Source organism: Myotis myotis, unplaced genomic scaffold (genome assembly GCF_014108235.1).
Source record: "Myotis myotis isolate mMyoMyo1 unplaced genomic scaffold, mMyoMyo1.p scaffold_m19_p_15, whole genome shotgun sequence".
Taxonomy (NCBI): Eukaryota; Metazoa; Chordata; class Mammalia; order Chiroptera; family Vespertilionidae; genus Myotis; species Myotis myotis.
Window position 1 is genome coordinate 40231727 of NW_023416319.1, and position 15814 is coordinate 40247540.

Genomic DNA, 15814 nt, shown 5'->3' on the forward strand with positions numbered 1-15814 from the left:
CAGACGGTGCCCACCTGTAGTCACTCCCCCAATCCTCGAGTGTGCGTTGGAATAATGAAATTTTGCTTTCTTATGTGATAGCTAATCACTGTCAACGACAAGGATGTAGAGTAGGCGGGGAACAATGCGTGGCAGGTCGTGAATAAAGAATATTTTTACTACCAAATAGAGAAGAGGTTAGGTAGCTGAGGGAAGGGGTTAAAAATTACTGTGGGTTGGTAATTCAAAATATATCAGGTTAGGTGAACTCATCCTCCTCTTTGCAAATGTGCTTTGTCAGCTCATACATATTCGTTAGGGACTGACTTCTTCAGGACCGACTTCATTCACAACAGCAAACCATGAGCACACCGAGAAGGATAGGCTTGGCATGTCAGCTGGTTTCCTCATGAACTCTGGCTCTCCAGCTGCTGCCTCGTCGGGAACCAGCCCCCGATCAAAAGCGCTGTGCGGTGGATTCCTAGAGCTCTCAGGTCTAAGGGCTGTGCGGTGGATCCGAGAGCTCTCAGGTCTAAGGGCTGTGCAGTGGGTCCGAGAGCTCTCAGGTCTAAGGGCTGTGTGGTGGATCCGAGAGCTCTCAGGTCTAAGGGCTGTGCGGTGGATCCCAGAGCTCTCAGGTCTAAGGGCTGTGCGGTGGATCCGAGAGCTCTCAGGTCTAAGGGCTGTGCGGTGGATCCCAGAGCTCTCAGGTCTAAGGGCTGTGCGGTGGATCCCAGAGCTCTCAGGTCTAAGGGCTGTGCGGTGGATCCCAGAGCTCTCAGGTCTAAGGGCTGTGCAGTGGGTCCGAGAGCTCTCAGGTCTAAGGGCTGTGCGGTGGATCCCAGAGCTCTCAGGTCTAAGGGCTGTGCGGTGGGTCCGAGAGCTCTCAGGTCTAAGGGCTGTGCGGTGGATTCCTAGAGCTCTCAGGTCTAAGGCCTGTGCGGTGGGTCCGAGAGCTCTCAGGTCTAAGGCCTGTGCGGTGGGTCCGAGAGCTCTCAGGTCTAAAGCTCGGGCAGGTCAGAGCTCTCTGCCTGCCCAACGGGGAGCCTGCCATCTGTGCATCTTCCCTCTGACCCCTTGTTCAGGCACCGGCACCAACGCATGCTACATGGAGGACATGAGCAACATCGACCTGGTGGAAGGCGACGAGGGGAGGATGTGCATCAACACCGAGTGGGGGGCCTTTGGGGACGACGGGGCCCTGGAAGACATCCGCACGGAGTTCGACCGGGATCTGGACCTCGGCTCTCTCAACCCGGGGAAGCAGCTGTGAGTGCCCCGCCCACCGCCCCCACCCCCCGCCCCGTGCTGGAGTCTGGGCGTCGGCACCAGGAAACACCCAGTCCCTCGGGGACACTTGATGCCTGGGAGGCTTTCAGTTGTGACTAGTTACCCGTCCCAGTGAGTGTGTGAGGCCAGGTCTGTATTTCAGTTTCGCGGGGCAGATGAGGGAAGTGACGCCAAGGATGTGCAGTGGTTTGCCTCTGCCTCATTCGGTCCGTGTGCGTGGAGCATGTGTGTGCGAGGCAGGGGTGACCCAGATGGCTCCGGTCTTGACCTCTGGGTGCGTTTGGGGAGTGGCCACCAACGGGCCAGTGCAGCCGAGGAAGCAGGATCAGCCAAGTGCCTCACTGTGTTTCCAGGGCTCCCGACACACTGCTGCTTCGGGGCCTGGCCCACAGCACCTGGTGACTCCTCCCAGCCTCGGGCTCCCGGCCCTTTCTCAGCCGCACCCCACACCTCCTGCCGTGGAGGTCCTGGGGCTGCCTCAGCCTGTCTACACGCCTCTCCCTGAAGGCAGGCTGCACACGCAGCTTCTCTTTCCTGCCTGCACGTACACATTATTGCAACTCATTAAGTGTTGAATGAAAAAAAACTAAACTTAAAAAAAATAATTCCAGACTTACAGAAAAGTTGTGACTATCATATGAAACTCCCCTTCATTCGGATTTCCTAAGTAGTCCCATTCTCTGTATGTTTGTGTGTGTATGTCTCTATACATATAAAATACACACGTCTGTGTAAAATTATTTTTCTGAACCTTTGAGACTAAGTTGCATACATAACATCCCTTCACTCCTCAGGACGTCAGAGTGTATTGCCTGAAAACAAGTACCTTCTCTTACATAAACTAAGTATAATGATCAAAATTAGGGCGTCAACACGTAATAAGTTCAATATCTAATTTACAGACCGATTCAGAATTCACCAGCTGGCTCACTAATGTCCTTCATCAAAAGAAACAAGTGGTCCTGGCCCAGGCTCCCGCCCAGGATCGCACACTGCATTTTCTGGCGGGTCTCGCGAGCCTCCTTCCATCTGGACCACTTCTGTGGGATCTGTGTTTCACGATCTTGATGCACACAAAGCCATTTATCTTACAGAATGTCCCTCAGCTTGGGTTTGTCTGATGTTTCCTTGTGATTGGGTTCTGGTGATGGGTTTTTGGCAGGAACTTCCCACCGGACACGTGTCCTCTCCGGTGCTGTGTATCTGGAGGCGCGTGTTTGCTCAGTTACCGGTGATGCTACCTGAACCCCCTGGTGAAGGGGAAGTGCAACAGCTTCTCCACCATATGTTTACCATGATTCCCTCTGGAATGCGTGTCTGGTGAAGGGATGTTTGGGATTATGGAAGCATCCTGTTTCTCATGAAACCTTCGTTTTCTAGCCTCAGCATCCATGGATGAATTCCAATGCATCATTTCCTCTGTTCATTCATTGTTATTTCACTGTGAGAAAGAGCTTTCTTATCCCCTCCATTGACCTAGTCAGACCAATATGGACACGTAGAATTGTTTTATTTCATAGGTTATAATTTCTTCCTATCATTATTTATTTTGATGTTCAAATTTTTCACACTTGGCCAGTGGAATCCCCTACAAGCTGGTCCCCACATCCTTTGACATGTTCCCATCACCTTTTTTCTCCTGGCCCAGAAGAAGATGGTGTCTTCCCAGCCCCGGCCCTGGGATCAAACCATTTTTCTAAGAAGCCCGGTGAAAAGTACCTCCTAGAAAATATTTAAACACAGAACTGCACACCTGGAAAGTAAATTCCTGCTTTGGATGCACCTGCTCCCCAGCACACACCCCTTTCCCTGGAGATGCGGAGCAGTCCTGGCCCAAGGAGTTGACCATCCTCGCCCTCTCCCTTTCACTTAAAATAATTTCCATTCCCTCAAAGCCAACCTGGCACTGACCTGCTCACCAAATTGTAGGTTTGAGAAGATGATCAGCGGCCTGTACCTCGGCGAACTCGTCAGGCTCATCTTGGTGAAGATGACCAAGGCAGGCCTCCTGTTTGGCGGCAAGAAGTCCTCCAGTCTCCACACTAAGGGCAAGATTGAAACACGGCACGTGGCTGCCATGGAGAAGTAAGCTCTGGAGGGTCCCTCCCGTCTGGATGCGGAGGCTTCGTGCAGGGTGGGCGGCCAGGGCGGTCTTCTCATGAGAGGGGTACAGCGGAAGGGAAGGGACCAGGTCTTCTTCCTCATCTGGGTGATTTATTTATATTTTTTAAAATATATTTTTATTGATTTCAGAGAGGAAGGGAGAGGGAGAGAGAGTTAGAAACACTGATGATGAGATGGAATCATTGATTGGCTGCCTCCTGCACGCCCCCTACTGGGGATCGAGCCTGCAACCCAGGCATGTGTCCTTGACTGAAGTCGAACCTGGGATCCTTCAGTCTGCAGGCTGACGCTCTATCCATTGAGCCAAACCAGCTGGGGCCTCACCAGGACGATTTTAGACCTGATTACAGCTGAGGAGGGTTAGCAGTGCCTGTCGTGACTCAGCTGTGGCTTCTGGTGGGTTTCATCAGCCTGGGATTCGGCCGACGGAGGTCTACCCTCCTCCTGTTTTGTTACCTTCCGCTTCCCCTAACACTGTGATTTATAAAATGTTTAGGGTCACAGACCCCTTTGAGGATCAGATTCAAGTTCTGGACCCTTTCTTCCCAAAAGGCACATTTGCACACAACTTTATTTATAATATCAGGGCATCCTTAGACCCATGAAAGCCCACGCATGGAATCCAAGTTATGAACTCCTGCCATAGCAAGAGCCTTCTCTACCTGGTCCTGCTGGGGGCTGGCTTTGGGGCTCTGAGGCCTCACACACAGGTCCCTGTAGTGGGGCGTGGCCCCAGCCAACTTATGGTCTGGTTCCTCCGGCTGAGAAACCCTGGCATTGCCCCGAGCTTTGTAATCAGTTTAGATTCTGAGCTCAGCAAAATCGCGTGTGACTCCCAGTGTCTGTATTTGTGCAGAGCTTGGCAGGGACTGAGTTTCGGTGAAAGGCAGTATAGTACACGGTATAGTACAAGGTGGGTAAAAGGGTAGACTCTAATTTAACTGCCTGAGTTCAAATCCCGAGCCTTGCACTTACTAGCTGTGTGACTGTGGACAAGTTACTAGCCCTCTCTGTGCCTCAGGTCCCTTCTTCTGAGCAATCGGGTAATGACAGAATTCCCCCAGGAGTGTTGTGAGCGTTGAGTTAATACCTGTCAAATCCTTAGACAAGTGCTGGCGCACAGTGAGTGCTCAACAAGTGGTGGCTCCTATGATCCCTTCTGATGTTGTTATTAGATTACTGTGTGCCAGCCTCTTTCTTTTCACGGTCCTGAGAGGTGAGAAAGCTGGTTCTCTCCATGGAGGGAAAAGGGCGGCCCTCTCACATTCCTGTCCTCGGCCAGGTATAAAGAAGGCCTTGCCAACACACGAGAGATCCTCACGAACCTGGGCCTGGAGCCTTCGGAGGCCGACTGCATTGCGGTCCAGCACGTCTGCACCATCGTCTCCTTCCGCTCGGCCAATCTCTGTGCGGCGGCCCTGGCGGCCATCCTGACTCGCCTCCGGGAGAATAAGAAGCTGGCGCGGCTCCGGACCACAGTGGGCGTCGACGGCACCGTCTACAAGATACACCCTCAGTGAGTGCTGCTGCGCCACACCCCGCGCATGAGTCTCCCCTGGAGCAGGGTCCCAGTGTGCTCGAACTGTGCTGCTTCTCTGGAACCAACTGTCTCCCATTGGTTCTGAGAATTCAGGGGAAAGGCTGAATTCAGAGGCTGCATTCGGCTAGATGGCTGGGTTGCTTGGGTAGGGGGAGAGGGGGGTCACTCTTAAAGAAATACGCTGCTAAAGCCAATTGCCTGACTAGCAAGGCCAGCCATTTCTGTGTTTAGCCATCTGGCTACCCTTCTATCTATCTATTCATCTATCTGTCCATTACTATTGAATACCTACTGTGTGGGAAGACTGGAAAAATACACCCAGTTATACATGGGGGAAATCAGATGCCAGAGGTTGCCAAGTTCATGTGAAGGATTCTGGTAGGAAACACGTGGACACGAGAATTTCCTAGAAGGAGGGAGTGCACACGCCTCTCTGGCTAACAGAGGTGGTACTGGGAGTCAGGTGGGTACCCCCGGAAGGAGGTAGGGAAGCACTTCCCCTTTGGGCAGCGATGATGTTTGGCCAACATGTTATGCATGGACATGGCCTACCAGTTGAAATATTGGTGGTAAAATAGCTACTTCCTCGAGCCTCCCAAGTGTCCTGTCCACTGCCCCAGCTGCCCGGTCCCCCCCATCACTCCCTGCCCCATACCACCTGCGACGAAAGGGGTGAGCCCTGGCCGAGCAGGGCTCCCAGGACCCAGCGCATGCTGCCCTGCGCCTGTTCCCATTGGCCGGGCCGGGCCTGTGTGACTGCTCTGTATTTTGCCATCACCCCTGCCTTCAGATACCCCAAACGCCTGCACAAGGTGGTGAGGAGACTGGTCCCGAACTGTGACGTCCGCTTCTTCCTGTCGGAGAGTGGCAGCACCAAGGGGGCAGCCATGGTGACGGCGGTGGCTGCCCGCGTGCAGGCCCAGCGGAAGCAGGTGGACCAGGTGCTGGCTCTGTTCCGACTGACCCGGGAGCAGCTCGTGGGCGTGCGGGACAAGATGCGGGCTGAGCTCGAGTATGGGCTGAAGAGGGACACCCACCTGCTGGCCACCGTCAAGATGCTGCCCAGCTACGTCTGCGGGATGCCGGATGGCACAGGTGGGCCGTGCACAAGCTCTCTTTCCCGAAGGGCCACCCAGACCTCCCACGAGCTCCTTCAATCCGGTTAGGTGTTTTATTTGAAGAGCTTTGGGTTCATGTCTGTAACGGCGGGCGGGGGCCAGGGTTGAAGGTCAGTACTCCTTCTGCATCTATTTGCCGGGTTGACCAACGGCCTTGCTCTGTGCACGCTGGTGGAGAGATCGCCTCCCGCAGAGGGCGTGTGCGTCTGTGTAGCTGAGAACATGGTGTGTACCCCATGTTGTTGGCAAACAGAAGACCCAGATGCTGTTCCTGGGAGCTGCCATCTGGACACTTGGAGTCGGCTGGCTGGCCTTCCCGCGGTTCTCTGCCTCTCTTCCCTCCCGAGGCGTGGCTCTCTTGCTCTCCCCTCAGCACTCTCTGCCCCTGACTTTTCCAAGCCCTGATCCTCCTCCTGGTGCTTGGTGCTCAGCTGAGAGGAGCCACTCCACAGCGGAGTCAGTCCTTTAGAGAAGTTACTTCACCTCTTCGAACCTCATGAACTGCACCCAGAAATAATGACCTTGGTCGGATGCTTTCTAGCTTGTAGTTTGCTTTTGAACATTTCATTTCATCCTCACAACCAGTTTGTGTGTTACATAAATAGAGAGTGATTCCCATCTTATGGATGCCAAAACAGACTCAGAGAGGTTAGATGACATACTCACGGCCACACAGCTGTACTTTGGAACTCTCAACAGCAAAGATCTTTTCCAGAGCCAAAGTTCTTGGAGTCTACATGGGGAAAAAACTGAGAGCAGTAGGAATACTGTTCAATTATTCATTCCTTCATCCCGTTCATCCTCCTGCCTTCATCCCTCGAAGTTTTATTAAGCACCTACTATGTCAGGCTCAGTTCTAGTCTTGGTGATAGAGCAGTGAAGAAAAACACAGTCCCTACCCTGGTGGAGCTTATGTTCTGGTGGATTGGCAGACAATAAACAAACGCCATATATGCCATGTAATGACAGGTGCTGTGAAGACAAATAGAGCAGGGTGAGGGGTAAGAGCTTGCTAGGAGTGGTGTCTTTGGCAAATTCAAGGAACAGCAAAATGGCCAGTGTGGCTGCAGTACGGTGAGACAGAGAGCAAGGCAAAAGGCTTTCCAGAACAGTCTGTGATTCTCTGCGATGCTGGAGAAGTGAGAGGCAGTGGGTGGTATTGAAGGTTGAACTTGATTTCTTTTGTTGTTAATTCCCACCCGATGATATTTTTCCATTGATTTTTAGAGAGAGTGGAAGGGAGGGGGAGAGACAGAGAGAGCGAGAGAAACATCGATGTGAGAGAGACACATCTATTGGTTGCTTCCTGCATGTGCCCTGACCCGGCCAGGGACCCTGGCCTGCAACCGAGGTACATGCCTTGACTGGAATCAAACCCGGGACCCTTCAGTCCACAGGCCGATGCTCTATCCACTGAGCCAAACCAGCCAGGTGGGGGTGAGGGAACCCAGAGAAGGGGAGAGCAGGGGTGGGAAGAATCTTTCTATCACGTGATGAGCAGTTCCTCCAGGCCACACAGACAGATGGAGCCACCTTCCGGAGGCCATTGCACTCAGGGAAGCCTGGCCTGACTCACCCTCAGAGGCTCTTTGAGCATAAGTACCGTTGTGGCCTTTACCAGGTGCAGGAAAAGCAGGCTGGCCTCCGACAGCTCCGGGCCTGCGGGTGCTCTGGATCTGTGCCCAGGGCAGGCTCTAAGGCTGCTCCTTTTCCTCATCTCCGTCCCCCCATGCCTCCCCCGAGTCCCTGCTCTGTGCATGCTGGTGGAGCGGAGCCCCACTTTCTCCCCCACAGAGAGAGGAAATTTCCTTGCCCTGGATCTGGGGGGAACCAACTTCCGCGTCCTCCTGGTGAAGATCAGAAGCGGCCGGAGGTCAGTGCGAATGTACAACAAGATCTTCGCCATCCCTCTGGAGATCATGCAGGGCACCGGCGAGGAGGTAAGCATCAGGCCGTGGGTCTGTGCGCTGAGGTGCCAGCCTCCCCGCCCCCGGTCACTGCCCGCCTGGGTGACTGCCACTCTCTACCTGCAGCTGTTTGACCACATCGTGCAGTGCATCTCTGACTTCTTGGACTACATGGGCCTCAAGGGAGTCCCGCTGCCTTTGGGCTTCACATTCTCATTTCCCTGCAGGCAGACAGGCATCGATAAGGTAAGTGGCCCCACCAGACTCCCAGCCAGCCCCGTGGGGTGGGCTGCCCTCCTCCACGAGGGGAATCCCAAGGTACCTCTGAGTCACTGTTCATTTTATTTAGGGGCCTTAGGACAGGGCAGCTGGGGGAGGGGCCGCGGGCGGTTGGGGCCGCAGTGTGTGTCAAAGCAACCGGTCGTTCAGGCATTGCGGTCGCTTGGCTTTTATATATATACTAGAGGCCTGGTGCACAAAAATTTGTGCACTCGGGGGGGGTGGGGGCTCAACCCGGCCTGTGCCCTCTCGCAGTCTGGGACCCCTCGGGAGATAACGACCTGCTGGCTTAGGCCTGCTCCTGGGTGGCAGAGGGCAGGCCCAATCCCTAGGTGCAGCCCCTGGTTGGGCTCAGAGCAGGGCCGATTGGGGAGTTAGGGCACCACCCCCTGTCATGCACATTGCAGGGCGGATTGGGAGGTTGCGATGCCACCCTGTCACGCTCAGGATAGGGCCGATTGGGGGTTTGGGGCACCGCTCCCTGTCACACTCAAGGCAGGGTTGATGGGGAGGTTGCAGCGCCACCCCTTGTCACGCACAGAGCAGGGCCAATCGGGGTTGGGGCTCCGTACCCTGTCACACACAGAGCAGGGCCCATCAGGGGGTTGGGGAGCTCCCCCCTGTCACTCACAGAGTAGGGCCGATAGGGGAGTTGGGGCACTGCCCCCGTCACACACAGAGCAGGGCGGATCAGGGGGTTGGGGCGCCGCCCTCTATCACCCACAGAGCAGGGCCAATCAGGGGGTTGGGGCGCCGCCACTCTCACACTCAGGGCAGGGCTGATGGGGAGGTTATGGCTCTACCCTGTCACACACAGAGCAGGGCCCTTAGGGGGGGCGGGGTTGGGGTGCCGCACCCTGTCACACACAGAGCTGCAGGGCGATCAGGGGGTTGGGGAGCTCCCCTGTATCAGGCATAGAGCAGGGCTGATCAGGGGGTTGGGGCGCCTTCCCCTGTCATGAACAGAGCAGGGCAGATAGGGAGGTTGTGGCCCCGCCCCCTGTCACACACAGAGCCACAGGGCAATCAGGGGGTTTGGGCGCTGCCCCCTGTCATGCTGATCCTGGTGCTGGGAGGCCTCGCGGCTCCGCTGATCCCGGTGCTGGGTGGCATATTACCCTTTTACTATATAGGATAGAGGTCTGGTGCATGGGTGGGGGCTGGCTGGTTTGCCCTGAAGGGTGTCCTGGATCAGGGTGGGGGTCCCCACTGGGATGCCTGGCCAGCCTGGGTGAGGGGATGATGGCTGTTTGCAGCTGGTCACACACCCTTCAGGGTGGGGGTCCCCACTGGGGTGCCTGGCCAGTCTGGGTGAGGGGCTGAGGGCTGTTTTCAGGCTGGCGGGTGACTGAAGCTCCCAACTGCTCCTTTTTTTCTTTTTTTTTTTTTATTCTGGGCCAGTTTTAGCTCTGGCTCCAGCTCTGAGGCCTCTGCTGCTGAAAGCAGGTATCTGGTTTGTTTGGGTTCTATAATCGAAACACTGTATCAACTCCAGCTCTGAGATCCTGGCTGGCTGAAAGCAGGTTTCTGGGGTTTTGTTTAGCTTCTATATTTGTAACAATGTTTCAAACTGCAAGCTCAGAGGCCAGCAAGGCAGGCGGGGAACGTTGGTTTCCTCCGTCACTGAAGCAAGCAAGCCTCATGTTAGCTTCAAGCTGCCTGGCTGCCGGCCGCCATCTTGGCTGGCATATCACCCTGATTAGCCAATGGGAAGGTTAGCGGATGTATGGCTAATTACCATGTTTCTCTTTTATTAGATAGGATAGATGACATTTCCTGTATTGATGTACAAGGTGATAGATCCATTTTTTGGAATGATAGGATGCCTCTAGTGTTTTACTGTGGAACAATGCTTTCATAAACAGTTGTGGCCTTATCATTAATCACATCTTAATCTGTCCTTGGCTAGATTAGAAGTGATCCAGGCCTAAGGGGGGGATGAGGACACATTTGTAATACCTTAACTAAGAATAAAAAAAAAAAAAAAAAAAAAAAAAAAGTGATCCAGGCCTTTGCTCTGTACAGTCATGGCCTGGGAACATGAGCTGGTCACTGATGAATATGAATTACTGCAATTACTCCACTCAGAAGTAGACCCTGTCTGCACATCATGCTTTGTAATGCCTCTGGGCCCAGTGTTAGGGCTGCATAGATGGAAGCAATCAAAAGCACACACACCAGACTACCTATTAGATGTTGAGGTCCCAGAAAACTACTGCTCAAGTGAATTTCTCCTCCTTTCTTTCAGGGGATACTCATTGAGTGGACCAAAGGCTTTAAGGCGACTGACTGTGAAGGGGAAGACATGGTGGATATGCTCAGGGAAGCCATCAAGAGGAGAAACGTATGATACGGTGTTGAGGCTCATGCCTGACTTAGCCCCTTCCCCCAAACCCCTTTGGCCTACCATCCTACGTCCAGCCCTGTGACTCTGACCTCCCTCACACACACCCCACTCCTACTCTGGGTCAATATGCCCCTCCTAGTCCAGTTGCACATTCCACCTACAGTAGAGCTGCTTCCTTTGCAGGAGTTTGACCTGGACATAGTTGCAGTTGTGAATGACACAGTGGGGACCATGATGACCTGTGGCTATGAAGATCCTAATTGTGAGATTGGCCTGATTGCGGGTAAGTGGTCAGGCATGTCCCATTGGCCTACTCCCATCTGATTCTTTGGAGGATCCTTTTTAACATAGTGAGGCGGGGGAGATTGCTCCATTATACAGAGCCTCTGGAGCTGGCTTTGTCCAAGGCAGAGATGAAGTTAAGGCTGGGATTCTAGAATTCCTAAGTGTTTACCTAATATCTTTCTTCATTAAGGGTAGTAAGTCAAAGTTGTCCTTTCTGTTGAAGAAGAATGATATAAAAAAGGGGGACTTTCAGATTAGGGCCTTGGAGCAGACTACCCTGGGAGGAAGGAGACCTCAGTTGAATCTTGTTGGCCCAAAGCTGGCTCCAATGTTCTCTGACCTTTTCTGGCTGTCTGGGTTCACAGGATGGGGAAGATTTGGAAAGAAACCTAGGGGAGGAGAAGTCTGATGGTGATTAAGGACTAGGGTGGGATGGCTCCAGCAGGGTGAGGAAAAAGGTGGGAGTTGAACAGGTAGAGATGGGGATGAAGGGCATTCCAACTGAGAGGCACAGATTAAGTAATGACAATCTGCGAAAGTTGTTCCAGTTGGTTGTCTGGAGTTCCTGGAGGTGAGGAGTAGGTGGAACAAGCAGATGGGGATACAGTGAGATGTCTTCAATGCCAGATAAGGGGTTTGATCTCACCCCAACTCTCACCTGCTTTGTGACCTTGGGCAGGTTACTATTCTGTCTGAACTTGCATTTCCTCATCTATGGGAGGGGCTGGGCTCTATTTAGGCGAGCAAAGAGGTGAGATTTGCTTAATTCCATATAATAGTTGCCTGGACTGTTGTGTTGAGAATAGTTCTTAGGTCATGTCATGGGCCTAGGAGAAGAGGGTGGCGTATAGATGCTAAACATTTGCTTGTCCAAGACTAGACGATTCCTCATGGTCCTTTCCAGCTCCGACTGCTAACTCTATGACTACTTGGAGGCTCACTTTGTGTGCCTATAGCTTAACAAGGATGATGATGGAGGTGATGCTGCTGCTGCTATCACCATTGATTGAATACTTACTATGTGGAGGAAACTTATAAACATCTCATTTTTAAAAAAAAATATTTTTTATTGATTTCAGAGAGGCAGGGAGGAGAGAGAGATAGAAACATCAATGATGAGAATCATTGATTGGCTGCCTCCTGCACACCCCCTACTAGGGCATGTGCCCTGACTTGGAATCAAACTGTGACCTCCTAGCTCATAAGTCGATGCTCAACCATTGAGCCACACCAGCCGAAGCTCATCTCATTTTTTTTTTTTTTTAAATAACAAATCTATGAGGCAGGCATTGTTTCCTTTTCACAGATGAAGAAATTGGGTCTCTGAAAGATGAGATACTTGTCCAAGGTCACTCAGCAATGGTATAAAGCTGCAATTCAGCTTTTGACTCCAATCCAGTTGTCTGACTCTAAGCCTAAAGTCCTGTCTACTGCGCTCCACTGCCTCTTTAAGATCTGGTGGTGTCTGTTGAAGACTAAAGTCTCTTCCTGATTCCTTCTAGGAACGGGCAGCAATATGTGCTACATGGAGGAGATGAGGAACATAGAGGTGGTGGAAGGGGACGAAGGGAAGATGTGCATTAACACAGAGTGGGGAGGATTTGGAGATAATGGCTGCATAGATGACATCCGGACCCAATATGACAAGGAGGTGGATGAGGGGTCCCTGAATCCCGGCAAACAAAGGTGAGAAGGCAGATGTGTACATGTGTGCGGGTTGTGCATATACCACTTTACCAGATCTTGGCGGGGGGGGGGGGGGGAGGGTGTGTGTGCCATTTTCTTATTATATTACAACTACTATTACATGTTAGTGTGTTATTTGAACAAAAGCAAAATATTATGACAAATTTCCAATAAGTAGAACAAAGGGTTGCCTTTTTCTAACTACCATAGGACATCATAAAGGGCGTGGCTAGTGGAGGCAGAGGCTGTCTGTGGGCCAGGTGTCACAGAGCAGGGGCCTGGTGACTCTGGGTGCCCTCTCAGGATGGGCCTCTGAGAGGTCCAATTCAGCATTTTAAGAGCTGGCTGCCAGGTTGCTGGCTTCTGTTGTTCTGGGCGAGGAAGTGGCCACAGGAAGGATGGGAGTTCCGGTTCTCAACATGATGTCATGTCCCAACGTGGGTCACAGTCACCTGTGAGGTGTATTCCAACTACTGACCCTACTGAAAACAGTGGATGGTTCTTTAAAAAAAAGTAGAGTACATTTTTGCTTGCATCCTCATATACCAGCGGTTCTCAACCTGTGGGTCGCGACCCCTTTGGCGGTCAAACGACCCTTTCACAGGGGTCGCCTAAGACCATCCTTCATATCAGATATTTACATTACGATTCATAACAGTAGCAGCATTACAGTTATGAAGCAGCAACGAAATAATTTTATGGTTGGGGGTCCCCACAACATGAGGAACTGTATTTAAAGGGCCAAAAGGTTGAGAACCACTGTCATATACCTTCTTGAGAAGAAGAGAAAGGGGTAGCTAGGGATAGAGCTATCATGCTAGGAATTGATCGTTAACCTGGGCTTGTCCATTAGAACAGGAGCTGGCAAACTTTCTATGATGTACCAGAGAGTAAATGTTTTACTGTCAGGTCACAACTAAACTCAGTGTCTTAGTATATAAAGTAAGCGGGAAATGCAGATTTGTTGTGATGGGTGACAGCCACGTGAAGAAGCTGAGCACATAGGTTGTGTAATGGGATGACTGGGCCACATGTTGAACTGAGAGCACGACATAGGAGAGGCCCCGTGGTCCCTCATCTTCCTTGGCACTTGCTCCAAAAAATAAAAATCTGATCAATGTATTTATCTCTGAACCCCACACTGGGGCATCCGGCTATCATGGCTCTTCTTAAGGGGCGAGGCCTTCTGACTTAGTTCTGTGTCTGAATCCACTGGAGGCTTACATTTTTGGAATGAGGACTTAAGGGGGCAGCACTTTTGAATTTGCTGCCATCATCTGTCTGTTTCATCTTGGGCGCACGTTAGGGCAGTGATGGCGAACCTATGACACGTGTGTCAGAGGTGACACGTGAACTCATTTTTTTTGGTTGATTTTTCTTTGTTAAATGGCATTTAAATATATAAAATAAATATCAAAAGTATACATCTTTGTTTTACTATGGTTGCAAATATCAAAAAATTTCTATATGTGACACGGCACCAGAGTTAAGTTAGGGTTTTTCAAATGCTGACATGCCGAGCTCAAAAGGTTCGCCGTCACTGCGTTAGGGCCTGATCAGCGAGGAGAACACACAAGTCTCGGCCACTCTCCGCTTCCCATTCAGCCCTGCAGGCAGGGGCAGCCCAGCCTGTGTCACGGTGGCTGGTGACGGTCACACACACCCGTGCAGACACCTGTGCGGTGCCTGCTGGTCACAAGGCACGTCTCCTCTTGCTCCTTCCCAAATGCTGCTCACAGCCTGGCAGAAAGGGGACAGGGTGGTGACAGCTTTTGAGGACCCTGGTGTGTGCGGACAGTGTAAATGTATTACCTGGTGGAGCAGAGTCTCTAGTGGGACAGATTCCTTCAACTAGAAAGGAGCATCTCCAGTAGAACAGATGTGTCATGCAAACGAGGGGCGTTGGCTTTGGGAACAGGAGAGGGACCAGCTCTGCTCAGCACCTGCTGTACACTGAGGCTTGCCTCCCGACAGCCTGTGCGGTCAGTGTTTTGGTCCCTGTTTTATAGATGATGGCTCAGTGCTTGCTCAGGTGCCCCTGGTATGTGGCAGAGCTGGGACCTGGCTCCCGCTCCCCGTGACTCCAAAGCCTGGCTCTCCCACATCACTGCATTTCCGTTGGCCACTGCTCACTCCGAAACACTCCAAACCAGGCAGCTGGCGGCGGCCAGTGGTCTGTCTTCCACACCCGACCCATGTCCTTTCGGGAACCATTCATCAGCGCTGGTTTTCCTGCTCTCACCCACCTTATCCCTCTTTCCCAAACAGATACGAGAAAATGACCAGCGGGATGTACCTGGGGGAGATTGTGCGGCAGATCCTGATTGACCTGACCAAGCAGGGCCTCCTCTTCCGGGGGCAGATTTCAGAGCGTCTCCGCACCAGGGGCATCTTTGAAACCAAATTCCTGTCCCAGATTGAAAGGTGACGTGCGGTCAAGTTCACTGCTCAGTGTGAGAGCCCTGACTTGGATGTGCTGCTGTCATGCTGGGGGTAGGCGGGTTTGAGATTTAAGAATAGAAACAGCAAGGCCAGATGAGGAGGGGTTGCCCCGTCTCTCCAGCTGCTTCAGGACCACAGCCCAGGGCGTGCTCACAGCTGAGGGGCCAGCAGCCTGCCTGGGCTCTGGGTTCCTAAACTGTTACCCAGGAGTTAGCTGAGGCCAGGAAATGATCCTCCTTTGTTCCTAAAAAGAAAATATATCCCTAATATGAAAGCAAAGTCATTTTAAAAAATCACCCACATGCTCACCACTAAATACAGCGGTTTTTATTTTTGCATATTATATTCCCTTTCAAGTTCTTGAATGTTTGCAAGCATATTTTCTTTTTTTTAATGGATTTTTAGAGAGAGAGGAAGGGAGAAGGATAGAGAGATAGAAACATCGATGAGAAACATCATTGGTCCACTGCCTCCTGCTTGCCGCCCACTGGGGATCGAGCCCACAACCCAGGCATGTGCCCTGACCAGAAATCGAACCAGTGACCTCTTGGTTCTTGGGTTGATGCTCAACTGCTGAGCCACGCTAGCTGGGCTGGACACACTTTTTTAAAAGGTAATTCCAGTTCCCACTGCCACCAGCTATGCACACATGGCAGTTTCACTGTTTCTCCTACCAGCCCTGGATGTGATCAGAGGCTTTGTGTTTGGAATTTCTCTCAATTTGACTTCCTTCATTTAATTCTCCTGGTCTTTATGGCCAGGTGCCAGCAAGCCACAAATCATCCTGGGGGGAAAAGCAAACTCTTTATAAATGAAA

The 15814-nt window shown here is 52.1% G+C and overlaps 1 protein-coding gene across 1 annotated transcript in view; it reads left to right on the forward strand.

The window, feature by feature from the left end:
• The window catches only part of HKDC1 (hexokinase domain containing 1), a 39234-nt gene that overhangs the window by 17761 nt on the left and 5659 nt on the right, over positions 1–15814 (forward strand). The window contains exons 7-16 of the mRNA XM_036336944.1: positions 1065–1248; positions 3199–3354; positions 4676–4909; positions 5724–6028; positions 7846–7991; positions 8085–8204; positions 10486–10581; positions 10768–10867; positions 12372–12555; positions 14824–14979. Coding sequence (XP_036192837.1) covers positions 1065–1248; positions 3199–3354; positions 4676–4909; positions 5724–6028; positions 7846–7991; positions 8085–8204; positions 10486–10581; positions 10768–10867; positions 12372–12555; positions 14824–14979 — 1681 coding nt within the window. The remainder of the gene's footprint in view (positions 1–1064; positions 1249–3198; positions 3355–4675; positions 4910–5723; positions 6029–7845; positions 7992–8084; positions 8205–10485; positions 10582–10767; positions 10868–12371; positions 12556–14823; positions 14980–15814) is intronic.